At 39.2% G+C, this 16,207-nt stretch overlaps 1 protein-coding gene across 3 annotated transcripts in view; it reads left to right on the forward strand.

The window, feature by feature from the left end:
* LOC146390272 (uncharacterized) overlaps positions 1 to 16,207 on the forward strand; it is a 34,194-nt gene that overhangs the window by 969 nt on the left and 17,018 nt on the right. For 2 of the 3 annotated variants that reach the window (XM_084923328.1, XM_084923326.1), the window contains exons 2-4: positions 14,259 to 14,725; positions 14,916 to 15,086; positions 15,215 to 15,276. In XM_084923328.1, the coding sequence (XP_084779454.1) occupies positions 14,435 to 14,725; positions 14,916 to 15,086; positions 15,215 to 15,276 (524 nt within the window). In that variant the 5' untranslated portion in view covers positions 14,259 to 14,434. Of the gene's footprint in view, positions 1 to 2,434; positions 6,721 to 14,258; positions 14,726 to 14,915; positions 15,087 to 15,214; positions 15,277 to 16,207 lie in introns of those variants that run through there. The other variant, XM_084923327.1, reaches the window with a different exon arrangement.

The following is a 16,207-nucleotide window of genomic DNA, read 5'->3' on the forward strand; positions in this document are numbered from 1 at the left end:
GCAGTATTTAGAGTGTTTTCTGCAGTGTACTTGTGGTGCTTATGTCCCATAATATTTCTATAATGGTACTTTAGTGACAGTGAGGTTAAAGTGCTGCTGTTTCTTAGGATAAATATGCTCGGATACAAGAATACTTTAGCCCTACTTCAGCACTTCTAGTAGATCCAAAACAGTCATTGTTGCAGTCATAGCTGCTGTGACAGATTGGTGCTTGTTGGTGCTTTTCCATGAGTGCTGTCACACTTTAATACAGTGAAATGCAGTCTGCTGTGGCTCTGGCTGCTTTCATTAATCATTAAACTGTTTTTTGTGTGATTAATTGTCTAGAACATGCCTTCAGATCCTTTTTTGTCCTTCATTCGATGGTTTTCTCTGAGGAAATAGACAAACTCAGCAGCGCATGTTTTAAATAAATATCAGAAATGTTCATTTTTATAGCTGCTTCATTGCCTATCACATCAATACATCTACCAAGCACTGGTATATAAAGAAAACCTCTTCAATTTATATATTAATACAAAAAATGAAACAGAAAAATCAGTTTTTAAGTCTTTGGTTGATATCTTTAGTTTTCTTTAATTTTTTTAAACGACTATGTTACTTTTAGTTTATCTACTTTTTATAAGATTCCAGTAAACCAGACTACATTCAGAAATCTGTGAATTTAATCTTTTGTTATATAACAACTTGTGCCACCTGATTTTTGACCTTGCTTTACACTAAACGGAGTCTTCTAATAATATTCAAAATAGAAGGTTTATTTTTATTTTTATTTTGTAAGATTGTCTGTTTTTCTTTTGGTATTTATTGTGGTCTGAATTAAATGGTACCACTTCTAATAAACGAGCCTCGTCTTTTTAGGAGATATGTTTCAATATGCTTCCGTTTAATTTGCTGCTTAGCGGTGCACACAGATTACAGCTTTGATTTATTTTGGATTCAGCACAGTCTCATGGTCAGATGTGCACCCTTGAAACCACCAAGCAGTTTTAAAATGTGTCAGAAAGTTTCTTTGAATTTCTAAGAACCTGTCCAACCTCTGTGTGATTACTGTAAACACATGATTAATGTGAAGGTGCAGGGCTGTGAAAAAGGATTTGTTAGCTTCTCATTTCTTGGCTTTTTGCACATTTGATACACCTTGAACATTTTTTAATATTAAACAAAATGAGTAGTAAATACAAATGATGATTTCCTTTATTGGGGGAAAAATGATCCAAACCTACCTGATGGTAGGTGATGATCTAAAATATTTAAGTAAAAAAATATGCACAAACATAACAAATCAATAGATTTAATTTACAGCACTGTGCATTACATCCTGTCTTGTCCTTTTATCTGGATAATTTGTGTCCAGCAGACAAACAGCTGGTTCTCTGACCGAGCCTCCCCACAGACTGTGGCCAGGCCTCGTTGCTCTCTCTGCGGGTTATGCGTTCCGCCTGACCCCCTGACCTGCCCGGAGCTCCGGTGACGACACCACCGGGTGACATTTAACAAACGGGTTTCTGTTTGTCACCGTATGTCCCCGTCGCCGTGGTAACCCCAGAGACGAGGGATGCTCAGCCAGCTCTTTGCTTTGCTTGACCCTCCCCGACTGTAAAACACAGCGGTAAAGCTCTTCCTCAGATAAAGAAAGCAACCATCAGCCCATCAGCAGAGCCGTGAAAGAGATTCTCTTTTGTTAAAGCATTTTTTTCCTATTGCTTTGTTTTTGTTTTTGGCACAACGGAGCTCAAACCCACAGCCAGAAGTGGAGCGTTTTTCATGCTAATGCTCTTTAAAAGCAGCTCAGATTCCTTTCTGAGACTCATCAGTGTGGGGGGTCCTTCTTTACCCCCCCTCACAGCCATACAGACAAACACATGTGTTTACTGTTGTTTCCCGGCTCAATGAGACAGAGGCCTTCTGCTCATCAGCAGGTTTTACTGGGGTTTCCACGGTGACTAAGAGTGAGTCTTTGTGGCGGGTCTGCTGCGTGCTCTGAAATCATTTGTGTCCTGTTTTATAGTAACTGATCACTTCTCCAGTTGTAATGCCATTAGCTTGTTAATTGGATGTTGGACAAGTAAGGGGGATCATTTCTAAAAATATGTTGGTGGTTTCTGTGTTTTATGTACTGGTAATTCTTTTGCAGATTCTTGAATGGTTTACATATTTATGGATGCTTTTTCAGTTAAATTTTTGGTTATTTATTGGATGTTAGCAGCGATGTGTCTGTGATGTTTGAGGACTTTATTTCTAAAGAGAGAGTAGCATTGTGTTTGCAGGGCGACGATGACGGGAACGCAACATATAAGGAAATCAAGGGAATTTATATTTATAATTTCCTATCATATAAGTGTATATATACATGCATCATTATAGATTTATGGTTAGAGTGTCCAAGTATTTAAAAGTGGTTTCAGTGAAAAATGATGGCTCATTTTTACGAGTACATTCTTGGACAGTTTGTTCTCCTACTTCTGAAACACTTCCTCGATACTGTTGGACTCGGTGGTTTCGGGAGGGCTTCAAATTCTCTTCTTCCACCCTGAACCTCATATATTTAGTGTGACAGCGCAGTCCGCCGACCTGCTGCTGTAATCCTCAAACTGAGGCGTTAGATCTGTCAGTGCTGGAGAAAGTGTGGGAGCTAATCTGTCAGACTGCTGAGCAACAACCAGCCATCCTGTAAACCTACAGAAATCACAGGAGGGAGGACAAATACGTATGTATTTAAAGCCTGCTGTGACTCACATGTTGCAGTCTGGAGCAGTTTCCCCTCCATTTTCTGTTTAATTTAGCCCTCAGAGCTGTGGCAACAGCTTCACAATGATGCTGTCAGCTTGCTCATCACACTGTACCAACAGCCTGTAATTATCTCAATATGTTTTTCTTTTTTTATCTCTGTGATTGTCATTACATCGGCTGTTTCAGTCCACAGGCACGCAGAGCCGAGAGGAATTTGGCTTCCTTTAATAATCAGAAACAAGTCTGTGCCTACAAATTAAACCTATTTATATTGCGTTTTTTAGCAAGTCAATTTGTTCGATTTGCACATTAAAGGTGTGTTTAAAAAAAAAAAATAAAAATAATTGCAGAGGCATCAATAAAAGTTTCTCTGAGGAAGAATTTAGTTAATCAGTATAAATCTGAAATGGTGAACAGCAGCTGGACAAAGACAATTAAAGACAGCCTATTATATAGGCTAACTTTTTATAGATGTTATAATTAGAAAGGCTATAATTGTGAAAACTGCTTTTTAATCATTTGTCAGTAAAATCAGGAGTTTTGTAGGTAAACAAAACTGTAACATTATGTCTTTAAATCACCTGAAAATGACACAACAGCAGAGATGATCAAACATTTTTTGCTAGTGATTTAAAAAAATTTAACATCAATTACTAATAAAATAAAAATAAATAAACGCATACATAAGCTGTCAGTTTGTGCACAAATAACAAATAATGCAATAGTCTAATTAAAAATATCAATAAAATCACGTTAAATCAGACGATCTTGCTGGATTCAGAATTAGCACCAAGCAAACGTGGTTAGCATAACATAAACAGGCAGGTGTACAGTAAATTGCATTATTGAACAATTGCACGAAGGTGAAAATGTGGGGGGAAAGTCATCCGTGATGGTGCTATGATCCACTCTTCGAGCAAAACATGGAGTGAAACCAGAAGAGATGGCCTCTATAAATGCATCACCTGCAGAAACTCAGGCAGACGTGCAGATTTTCATGTGCAGACATTCGGCTTTATTGGAAACTCGCTGAGCTCAGCCTCGGTGTCAAACCACCGGGGGATTAGAGCGCCTCATTTGTCACGGTTCCTTCAGCAAACCAGCACTTATTTTGTCCATTCTCACAAACACTTCACATTAAGATGTCAGTGAGATATTTTTTTTCCACAGAATAGCTGAAAAAACAAAAAAAACTTTTGCGTTTTGGAACAAAATAACCCTCAACATGACAACGCTGACGGCACTGAGCTGAAGGAAAGCCTCGGCCCTGATATTAAAGTCTCGCCTGCCTTTTTTCTGAGATCTGTGTCAGACTGGAACTACATCCCTGCACATTTACTGGCCTTAAACTCTTATCCAGTTTGACAGAGTTGGAAATGTTCTGTCCTTCATCAGTCACACACATTCGCCATGTTTAAGGTTATTAATTTGTTTGTTTGTGTCCATCGATCCAGATCGACTTCCTCCCCCTATAACCACACAGGACACTTAGTTGGTTTGCTTCTCTGCTGTTTATTAGAACAACTAGAGGATGTTTTCACTACTTCATGGTGAAACATAAGGGCTTAGCATGACTGTGTTAAGCTAACACTGTTACAGCAACAGTGCTAACCACTGTTCCCCAAGCTAGTATGACTGGGACAGCACGGTGGAGCAGTGGTTAGCACTGCTTGCTCTGTGGTCAGCACCCCACAGAAAGAAGGTCCTGGGCTCTTTCTGTGTGGAGTTTACAGGTTTTCACCGTGTTAGCATGGGTTCTCTCAGAGTACGCCGGCTTCCTCCCACACTCCAAAGACATGTCGTTAGTCAAGTTAGGTTAATTGGTGATTCTAATTTACCCATAGGTGTGAATGTGAGTGTGGATGGTTGTGTCTCTCTGTGTTAGCCCTGCAACAGAATAGCCACCTGTCCAGAGTGTACCCTGCCTCTTGCCCTATGGTAGCTGGGATAGGCTCTGATAAGGATAAGCGGGTGAATGCATGGATGGAAAACAAAGGAATTTTCTACAAATGCAATTATATGTATCAACACCGAAATGTTCATTAAAGTTAGGCTAACCTTAAAAAAAGTAAACAATATATCAGTACAACTGTACTTCCAGTTAGTATCTGTGGAAAAGCTAAAATCTAGGATTGAATAAGTGGAAGAGAACGAATGAATGGATGGATTAACATGACTGCTGACTGTATCCAGCTAGCAGTGGTTTTGAGAGCTACCTTTATAAGAGACACACTTAAGGTGTGGAGCTTGTTTCACATGTTCATAAAGTTTACAGTCGCTGCAGTGAGTTAAACAGCTCAGTGTGCAGCGTGTGGCTGTTATCTGAACGCAGCTGCATGAACCTGACAGACAACAAAGTTTAATTTGATATTTTAATCTAAGGATGTTGGAGACAGTGACGCTCTGGCGTCCATCCTGATGATCTCGGTGTCATCATCTGCTGGTTATTAATAACTTGTTAAATGGCGTGAGTCACTGTGAATTAGTCACCACCAGCACTGTGCGTGTGTGTGTCTGAGCATTTTAGTTCATGTTATTTGTTCAGTTAAATGTTTGCATGCTCTCCTTCTTTTGTTCATCTGTTCTGTGACAGAGGGGAGGTCAGATGAATTTGTGTAAATATTTGTCACTGGATTATTTTGCAGACAGGTTTGTGGGAACTTTTGTGTGTCTTTGTGTATCCGTGTTTTACCGTAGACTTGCACTGCCGTTTAGGCCTCCCAGCTTGGCTGCATATCTTTTCCAATGTAAATCAGTGACTCTCATTCAGAAGTCATAGTGGGAACTGTTATGATGATGAGTTATTACAGAAGTCATTTAGTGTTTTATTACCTCCCTTCAAGTATAAACTGCAGTCTTTTAATATTCTCAAAGACGCCCCATGGGTAGGCACAGCGGCAGGCCAACAGCTGTCAGCAAATCCACTTTCAGATCCCAGACTTTAAAACAAGAAGAACAAGTTGAGGTGCCTTTAATGTCAGCTCCAACACCACTGTACTCAACAAGTGTTTAGTGGTCTAACGAGTAAACGCAAACACATTTATGCTGCTCTTCTTCCTGATTCTACACATGTTGAATATTTTCTTCATGGCAACTTGCACTATTGCGTTTTAAGCAGCCTTTATTAAATAAATAAATAGATGCATCTATCTAAGGGCTTAGCACAAACTCAGTTCTACGATTGGAGAAAAGATCCTCAAATCCTTAAATGTTCTAAAACCACCCAAATTATGAATGAGGTCTGGTGTTGTTTAATCAAAGTCTGTTGGATCACAGAAAGGGACAGCAGGGATACCTCAGCAGATCATAGAGCATAACAATGAAACTCCCGGGAGTTTGCTCCCAGAGAGATTTCTGCGTCTCCTTTGTTTGACTGTGACACTGAGCAGCCTTTAAAGTTTCACTGCTCTCATGCAGCTGCCACGCCAGAATTAAACAGCAGTTCTGAGAGTGGAAGAACAAACACAAACTCACGAGCTTAAAGACGTACTACAACATATACAATATACTTTATCTGTAGTTCTTTGTGGATCTCTTTCACCTCCCCTCTGATGATTTCTTTGACTGGAGTAGGCGGGGCTCATCAGTCCATTTAGACCAGAAGAAGAAATAATGCATCACATGAAAGGCAGGCCCGTCTTTTGTGAGCATGCTCAGAGCCTGGTGCAGGAAGCCTGGGTTAGCGAGAAGCTCTGTTGTGGTGCTCAGCTGTGCCCGGCCGTGTCGAGCTTCATAGTACACACAAGATTGCAAACACAGTACTCTATGTTTGCCTCACGGGCACTAACATGACCACACTAGACTCTTTAAATACAGACGCAAGTACTCTTAAATTGTACTTGAATCTAAAATTGTCAAAATTGTGAATGAAGTCTTGTGCTGTTTCAGGAGACATTTGACACTCCGAGTTGAGACAAAGTCCAGCTGGAAGACTTTTGCTGCTTAAATGATGAGTTTAAGTTTCCAGTGTGTGACCAGCAGTGTTGGGTAAGTTACTTTAAATTAGTAACTTAGTTACATTACTAGTTACTTCTATCAAAAGTAACTCAGTTACTTCAAGTTACTCGTTACTTTCAGAGTAACTAGTTACTAGGGAAAGTAACTTTGGTTTTACTCAGAATTCTCTTGTTAATGTGTTGCTTCTGTAACTGGATACCCAGCAAGATTGCCAGTCTTCTAGCTTGCTTACTTGCCACAAGTGCACTGTGCCACCTACCAATAGAAAGGAAAAAATAATGTGCACATTTCCACGAGAGAAATCCCACGCCTGATTCTATCCTAGCCTGCTTTTTACATCCAACACAAAAACTGCAGTCGTGGTGCTTTCGATTGTACTCAGAACTCGGAAATTCTGCCTTCTGAATAGGAAGATGTAGGTAACACCAGACTGAAGATGAGCTGCATACACAGCTGGACTGGGACAAAAAAATCGTCCCGGGCATTTTGACTAGAGACCAGCCCACCATTATAGGAAAAATCATAAAGCCTTTGAATGAAAACAAACACTGTTGTGACAGTGATGTACACTGTTCTGATGGTATATATGTATCAATCTATCAATTGTTTGTTGTAAGACTCAGATAATTATTTTTTTAAAAGTGAGACATTTTAAATGAGAATAAGAAAGTATTTCCTTGTGCCCCCCTTTCCCTTTTAATGCCCTACATGGACCCCTGGCAACACTTTACTAGACCCGCCCCTGCACAGTTACCAGCTGTCAGCTACTTAGAAAAGGATCCTGGTGTTATTTCTCAGAAACAGTTCATCACTTCCCTTCAACTCATTCATGTTAACTAAAAGGTAAACCTGTTTCTCCATCACAGCTCTGATGATTCAGTAAGGACATCTCCTGGTTTCATCTGCATGTTTCCCTCTCACCACATATCCAAACCGATATCATGACCAGCAGCTTTACAGCTGTGGCTCCAGCAAACATCAGCTGATACTAGAAATTAATATTAAATAAATTCTAACAACAGCTGATCAAGCTTAAAAGTGCTGCTGTTGTTTACCGCGACATCCGCTGGTTTCCTCTTTCTGGCGCAAAGTGGGCGATAAACAAACAAGAGAGAAAAGCCGATCAGCTGATCATTGATCAGTTTCATGATTGAAGTAGCAACAGGAGAGGGGGGGGGAGAGAATGAGAGAAGAAGAGGCAGCTGTGCAGCGTAAACACAGAATAAATCCAGCTTTGTGTCTTTTTCATTGTAGCTGAAGTCCGGGACAAAATGTTCCTTTTCACCTCAATACGAAACGCGTAATAGTTTCTCTGAATACGAGACGATTCTGTTTTTTACGGGACGGTTGGCAACTCTAATAATTAACCTTATGAACAAAATAAAGTTCAACATCAGTAACATAGCACCCACCCAGCTGTATAGAAACTCCGTCATGCTAGCTAGCACGCAGTACGAAAAAGTCAGCATAACGAAAATAAATTCCACCTAAACTTGATTTATATCTGACCCAGATGGACTGCAGGCCATTACTTCTTACCTGAAGTTCAGTTCACCTGACACTCTCGGACCAGCGGCCGCTTCGGGTCTCTCCTCTTGCCTCCCTTTTCCTTCGTCCACCTGCTGGCTTCCACCACTTGCTAATGTTATTGAATCTGTGGAAGCTCCGCGATAGCCACCACACGAAGTAACGAATAACGAGCCTATCTAAATCCCAGTAACGAGTAACGCGTTCCCGGTTTTGGCATAATAACTAGTTACCGTGCTCGTTACCACAATAATAACGTAGTTACTGTAACGCGTTACTTAATAACGCGTTAGTCCCAACACTGGTGACCAGTGAGGTTAATTGTTACCCACATCCAGACCGCTCTGTTCCACCAGCTCTCTGCTTATTATTCACTCAGACGTCGTCTCTGTACTCTGATGTGACCAAAGCAGTGAGTTACTCGTTGGGAAATCATTAGATGAAGAAAAAAAGGAGGAGGAGAGATTTTTCATGGTGGATCAGAGTCTCTGTCAGTTACTCATTCACACTTTGTCTGAGCCGAGCTCTCTCTCTCTGCTTCGGTATTGAGGTCAAGCCGACTCTACTGGAATCTGGAGCAAATGCTAGAGCTGGATGTATGGAAAGATCATAAGTGGGTCAGCCGAGAATGGCAAACTAAGAAGGAGCGTGCAGCCACTAGAAGGGTTTTCTGAATGAGTGCGCTTCACTCACGCAGTGGATCTCCCAGCTTTCGATAGCACCTGGGGCCATTGGTGTGGATTTAAAGTAAGGCTTTTTATAGCCATTATTAAATAACCATTAAACAGGCTGACTCAGGTTCATGTTCCCCAGAGGATGAGCCCCATACTGACCTTTCTCCAGTGCCACGATGGGGTTCACACTTGTGATTTTTAGTCAAATAAATTTGTGTATAAAACATTTAGACACTAAATGTAAATCGGGGGATGCTTTCATCACTCAGATCACCTCCTGCACAACTTTTTAATCTTCTTGTTTATTTATTTTTTTTGTTCCTGGATTTATTTTTGGCTCGTTTTGTGTTCTTTTAAATTTACATTTTTCAGTTTCTGTTTCATTTTGTGAGTGATTTGTTTCTCTGTTTGCATTTTATATTTATGACTCTTTTATTGTTGTTAATAATATTTTGTTTTACTTTTTGGGGGATTTATTTGATTACTATGTTGCTGTTTTTGTTTATTTTCAGTTATATTGTCACCTTGATTTTATGTCTCTTTTGTTTATTTGTTTTTTAAAATATATCTGTGGATAATTTGTGTCTCTTTGTGGCTGTTTTGTCTTTTTTGTTTCTTAGCAGCCTTTTTCCATGTCTTTGTCTCTGTACATTTAGTTTTTCTTCTTGTAGCTGTTTGAGGATTGTTGTTGCTGTTTTTCTGCATGTTTTACTATCACAGTCACCTATTGGTACCTGCCATGGTGACCTATGTTTGTGTTTATTTGTGACATTTTACTTTTTATGGGTGATTTTGTGTCTCTTTGTGGTTGTTTTGATCAGCTGTGGGTCCTTTTTCTTTATGTGCATTTGTTTTTGTTTTAATTGTTTTCATTTTTTTTTTTTTTTAAATCGTCTTGTGGCTGTTTTTTATCCATTTGTCTGAATCTTCTTCTTCTTGTTTTTGTGCATTGCTGTTTTTGTGTCTGTCTTTGAGGTATTATACTATTTGTTGGGCTATGCTAACGCTTTGTGGTCTTTAAGTCACTTTGTTTCTGTGATTTTTATTTTTTTGTGAATATTTTCTGCAACCTTTTGGGTAGTTTGTGTTTTTGTGTCTATTTGTTAATGTTTTCTGTATCATTGTTAAACATTTTGGGTTTTTTGGTAATTTTGCATCTGTTTGTAGCTTTTTTTGTGGACTGTTGTAGTTCTTTGCATGTTGCTACATTTCCTGTTGGTAGTTTCCTGTTCTTGTTACTGTAGTTGGTCTTTATGGCTTTTTAATGCCACGTTAAAGTCATGTTTTTGTTTCGTTGTCATCCATTTACATTTTGCGTTTTTTCCGCGCTTTCTTTATCTCCGGAGCTGTTCTGCTCTTATTTTTGTTGATTTGTGTGAGTGTGGCCATTCTTGTTTGTACTTTTGTGGCTCCTCCTCTACCGCACAACCCCATTGTCCAATTAGAAACCTTCATGAGAACCAGGTCAACAGTTTGGCATTTTTGCATTTTGAGTTACGTGATTGGACATCATCATCACTAACATTTTAAATCAACTGCCTGAAACTGTTTAAAGAGAGAAAGTTATCAAAATGTTTTGTTTGTGGTCCTTTGAGGATGAAGAGATGCGAGAGAAAAAAAACAGATCTCAGGGTGTTCAGGAGAAAAGGATAATGTATGTGTAGTTTTAACACACGTGCACATTGTGACCTAAATGTGTTCTCTGCCAAGTATACAAACTGTCATTGTTTGTGTTACCATGACAATCAGCAATACTATGACTAGTTGCCACAGCCGTGCATGCCGACCCAAACCCTCAACTGAAAAACACTAACGACACCAAATAAGTAAAGCAAAGCCAGCACATCACGTTTTTACTGGAAAGTTTGCTGCTCACAGAAACGTTAGTTTCTTAATAATTTTTGTTCATTTGTGGGTTTCATTTATTTATTTATTTGATTTTATTACATTTATAAAATGTTATTAGATTTAATTTATTGAAATTAATAAATACATTTTCATTTGTTAAATTTTTAATAAAATAATAATCGAAATATAAATGTTTTAAAATACAAGATATGCTCTAAGAAAACAAATAAAACAAACAAACAACTAACTTAATATCCCGAGAGATTAAAGAAAATATTTTTCTCATTTTTGACTAATTGTAAACATTTGCACACAATCAACATAAATGACTGAAGAAATTTGGCTGAAAAACAATGTTGTGAGATTAACTTACGTAACACACTCATCTCTAATTCAACAGCAGGAAGTGTGTATCTCTGTCGACATGTATCCAGAACTTCACACTGGGGAATCTTGTATGTATTAAATAATTCATTTGTGGGCTTCCTGCCGGTGGCTGTCAAAAATGCCAAAGGAGTTGTTATTAGAAAATGCAATTAACAATGTTCTTCATCATGGTGAGTAAGAGTTACATTAACCATGAAGTTTTCTGCTCCGTCCTGAGAGGAATAAACATCTAAACCAGAATTCACCGTAGTTTATTCAATAACTGTTATTTCACTCAAAACCACAAATGTCAATAGAGGATTTAAAAAGAAAAAGTGGGCTTGATCCTTAGTGTCTAAATGAATGCTAAACCTAGGCTTTGCATCAATCCTTCTACAGTAATAGAACAACAAAGGTCCAGTGCCATGATGATAATCAGGTGAACAAAACAGTTAGCGGGATTCCTGCTTTGGAGAGAGGTCCACTCAGTAATTGTGATATTTTACTCAAAATCAAAAATTTCAATCTTATTTTATTGCTAGGAAAGTTAGACAATCATCTAAACCATAGGATTCATCCTCCTTAGAGGAACTCGATTTTACAGCAATCAGTTTCCAGTAACATATCCTGAGATACTTTGGTGGTTTTGATTGCAATAAATCCCACGATGATGGTAGACATGTTGAGGACCAAAGTTTAATAGTTAAGCAGCACATGACAACATTATGGTGGTGCTACAGAAAAACAAAGAGAATTAATAAAATCAGTAGGATTGATATGCTGGAGAATGTGAATGTCTCATCCATATTCAGTGCAATCCATTTAACAGTTGTAGAGATATTCCACTCAAAACCACATATGTTAATCCAGGGGGGAGATACTGCTGGAGGAAAGATCAGAGATCAACTCAGTCATTAGGATTCACCCTCTGGGGAACATGAATGTCTAAGCCAGATTGTACAGCAATCCATCTACAGCATTAGTTCAGCTGAAACAACAATAAAGCTGTTCATGGTGGTCCTAGGAATAAAAGGCAGTGGGAGGGAAAAAAAGTCAAGAAGATTCATCCTCTGAGGAGCGTGTATATCTAAAGCGCATTCAATTAAATTTTATTTATATAGCATCAAATCTTAGTTATGTCACTCAAACCCCAAAAGCCAGCAGGATTCATCCTCTGGGGGACTTCAATGTCTGAACCAGACTCTACGAAAATCCATTTATTAGATAGGTCACAATACATTCAATATTCATTTTCTAAGCGTACCTTTGTACAGCAGATGCTTTGACATCCAGGTGAGGCTGGTGATGTTTGAAGAGGGAATGAAATATGTGTTAACCCTCTCAAGGCAGGCGTTGCCGATTTGCAACAGTTAAAAACTAACAACCTGATTACCCCACATACATATTTTATGAGGTTTTTTTTACTCAGAAGTACCACTGCAGGACTTGGTTGTGCATTAGCAACAAAAAGTTTAATTTGAGCCTGAGAGGGTTAAGAAGAGAAGGAGGTCGGAGAACTGCTGGAGGTGTTTAATTGTTTGAAAAACAAACACAACAGGTTTCAATGGAGGAAAAAGGCTTGCACAAAAACGGTAGAAACACATACACGACTCAAAAGCAAATGTTTAACTTTAGAAATGTTTAATTGCTTTTCATGTAATTACACTCACACACCCACAGTATGAATAATACAGATGAATGTCAGCACGAGACCAACATGCTTACGTGCCAAAGTCATTTTTCTCTCTGCAGCAGCTTTTTACATTTTGCATTCCAGTGAACACGATTTCTCCTATGATTCCTATTAGTCCTATCACAGTGACACTGTTTGTTGATTATTGTCATACCAAATATAAAAAATGCTCTCAGCTTACTTGAGGTTTTCTGTCTTAATTACCCAATACAAAGAAAAAAGTAATTTTCTTATAGTCGACATGCATCCTAAAATTCCAGATATTTCCTTCAACAGTTGGTGGAGAGTTAAAAAACCTTATATTGGACTTGGAGTTGATTGTGTAATGCACGTAATGTGGGTAATCTGTGTGTATCTTTTTGCTTAGCTCTTTGGCTATGTAAAGAGAAAGATTATAGAAATTATAGAGATTATAGAAATTCAGCTACAGGCAGACCTTGAAAATATAAAATAACAGGCATAGCTCTATCACATTGGCATTACGTGGAGGTCAAACACTGGTTTATTTGAAAAGTTATCATGAACAGAAAAGAGAACATCAGCTGAGATTATTGTAAAAAGGAAGAAGTGCAAAAAAAAGGATCAAAAAACGGTAGCTTCAGAAACACAGACCCAGAGAACGGCTAGTGTCTCCTTCAATGGTAGCGAGTGGTTGTTAGAGCTTGCTGGTTGTCACTTGTTTCATTCAGTCGTAAAGCACCAAAAACATACCTGTCATTGCTTTAGTCAAAAGCCAATACAAGTTGCTAACTTGTCTGCAAATGCTTGCCAACTTCTACTTTGAAAACCACTCTGTTTCTGTTTTATTTATTTTTTTTTGCTGTTTGGTGAATAGTTGGTGAGTAATTCCAGACAAGTCATTGTCTTCCAATGCATAAAAAATGCCACTGCAGCAATCCTCTGAGAGTCGAGTCGAAAGCACCTTTCAGCAACCATTAGCCAAACAGCTGGGGAATACATATTTTTGCCAGAGGGTTATTGGCCGGTCTCTTTACTTTGTTCTTTTGCAATAACTTGATTAGTTATTGAAGTTTTTCCCATAGAATAAATATAATAATTTGATATCCCCACCTGGCTTTGGACTCTCAGTTTTGAAGTCTCACCAGTTGTTAGCACGTCGGCTGCTACCATGAGATTTAGTTGGAGCCAGAAGTGGACATGTCTATTGGTACTGTAAGGTTGAAAATGTAATGTGGGAGTTTGTGTGGCTTGACTCCCTCTTGGAACCATCCTCAAATGGCCGTTGGTGGATGGGCAATGAACTGCATTTCTCTAACAAACCTGGAACTGTAACTGCTGCGTCTGTAAAATGTGTTTTCTACTGTAAACTCAAAATTTGTTTCTGGTTCTCCCTATGGGTCAAAAAGATTTTGTATATTTAGATTTAATAACAAGCTTATTAAATTCTAATTCTCTCACTTAAAGCTAACATTAATTTTCTCCTTTCTTTTGCTTACCAGCATCTTTAGGTCTCGTAACCTGACCTTGGTGTCATCCGATGTTGCAAATGCGATGACCCATCTTCATCCTCGTAACTATACCCTTCACAATGGTCAGTTAATCGGCCCACTGATCTTACAGTCTGCCTCCAAACCCACCATCTCCCCTGTCCTCGACTGCCCCATCAGCAGCAGGGATGCATGTGATGGGCAGCGTCTCGCAGGCCAATGGGAGCCAAGATTTCTCTGTCCAACAAGAGGATGTAGCTGTTACCGTGACAATGTCTCTCCCTTCTCCTCCTCGTCCTCCATCGAGGTATGCTGACATAGAAGATAACCAGATGAAATCACCTGACATTCCTCCACCACCTCCCCCACCTCCTCCTCCCCTACTGCCTCTGCCACCAGAGCTTGGACACCCCGCTGGTGGGCTGAAGAAGAAAAGGAGGGTGAGGAGTTTTTTCTGGAAAACGATTCCAGAGGAGCAGGTAGAGTTCCTGCTTTACATTTGTCTTAGCACATTGTTTTAACATATATATTTTTAATATATATTACATTGTTTTGCTTACTGGCAAACGTAAATGATGACTCAAGCACCTCTCTGAAAACGCTTGAGTCCAAAGAGAAATCGGGCACTTTCATAAAACGGCTATTACATTACTAAAATCTGTGTCTCAGGTAAAGGGACGACTCAACCTATGGACTCAAGGCCAAGTGAAACAGAAATACGAGATTGACGCTCAGACTGTCGAAGAGCTGTTCGGCCAACATGACGGTCAATCAAAAACCCTGGCAACGCCCGCTAGGGGAGGGAAAACCAGCAGCTCATTTAGAGAGACCAAACAGGAGGTGTGTTTTTGATGCAGGGCTGCGTGTGCTGCTGTTTGTTGAAGGCATGGGAGATGGAGTGAAGTGTGTGTGACAGTTTCCACCAGGGCTTTGACCTCAGATTGACCCTCTCTCTCTCTCACACTCAGGTTTCCATCCTAGATGCTAAGCGAGGGATGAACATTGCAATTTTTCTCAAACAGTTCAAGAGGTAAATAATCTCACTTGATCTTGAGCATGATCACTCACACACACACACACACACACACACACACACACACACACACAGAGTTCTTTAACCCAACACGAAAACATAGAGACAAAGACAAAATATGTTTTTATGTATTTGGTTGTTCATTGCTGCCTCTGTTTGAATTCCATAATAAGAAGCATCAGAGCATCGAACTGATAATTTCTGACTGAAAGTTATGTCAAGTGGATTAAATTATGATAGGCAAGCTTTCGCTTTAAAGGTCACGGATTTGATTCCCAGAGAAACGAAGAAAAGGAAAGTCATGAACAGGAATGCTAAATCCAGACAGTGTTGTCATGTCGGTGTATGTTGAGAATAATGTGGGTATGACACAGCATGACTATGACAAAATGACTGTCAGACGGAGATGGGAATTTTATTAGCTGATGGCGTGTCACAAAGCAATGCTGTATTGTAGTGTGTTTCCTCACCATCATCCTGAAGTGTTGAATAAACAAATGTGATGATGTGGGCAGGTTATACTTGATTGAATACACAACAGACATGTGACCATATGTCAGATTAGAGGAAAAGACTGACGTATACGGAGATAATACAACAAGGGACGCAAGAGATGAAGCGAGCAAAATGACAACAATCAAATTCAAGTTGACGAAAAAAAGAGATGTAAAACAATAACTTAATGGAATGTGAAGGTTCTCAGTCATCTGGGTCATCGTAGTCTAAGGAGCTTAAAAAAAGTGTCTGGACTTAAGCTTAGTTGAAGACCTTTTTTTTTTTTTTTTTTTCTTTTTTTTTCTTTTTTTTTTTACCTTTCATCCGAGAAGCTTCTATTGTCTGTCCATCTGTATCTAAAGGACAAAGGACACTCTTTCGAGGATATCAATGTTCACATTTTGGACAGAGAAGACTGTTTGAAAGAGGAGTG

Source organism: Perissodus microlepis, chromosome 3 (genome assembly GCF_051167445.1).
Source record: "Perissodus microlepis isolate ML-2025 ecotype Zambia chromosome 3, ASM5116744v1, whole genome shotgun sequence".
NCBI lineage: Eukaryota > Metazoa > Chordata > Actinopteri > Cichliformes > Cichlidae > Perissodus > Perissodus microlepis.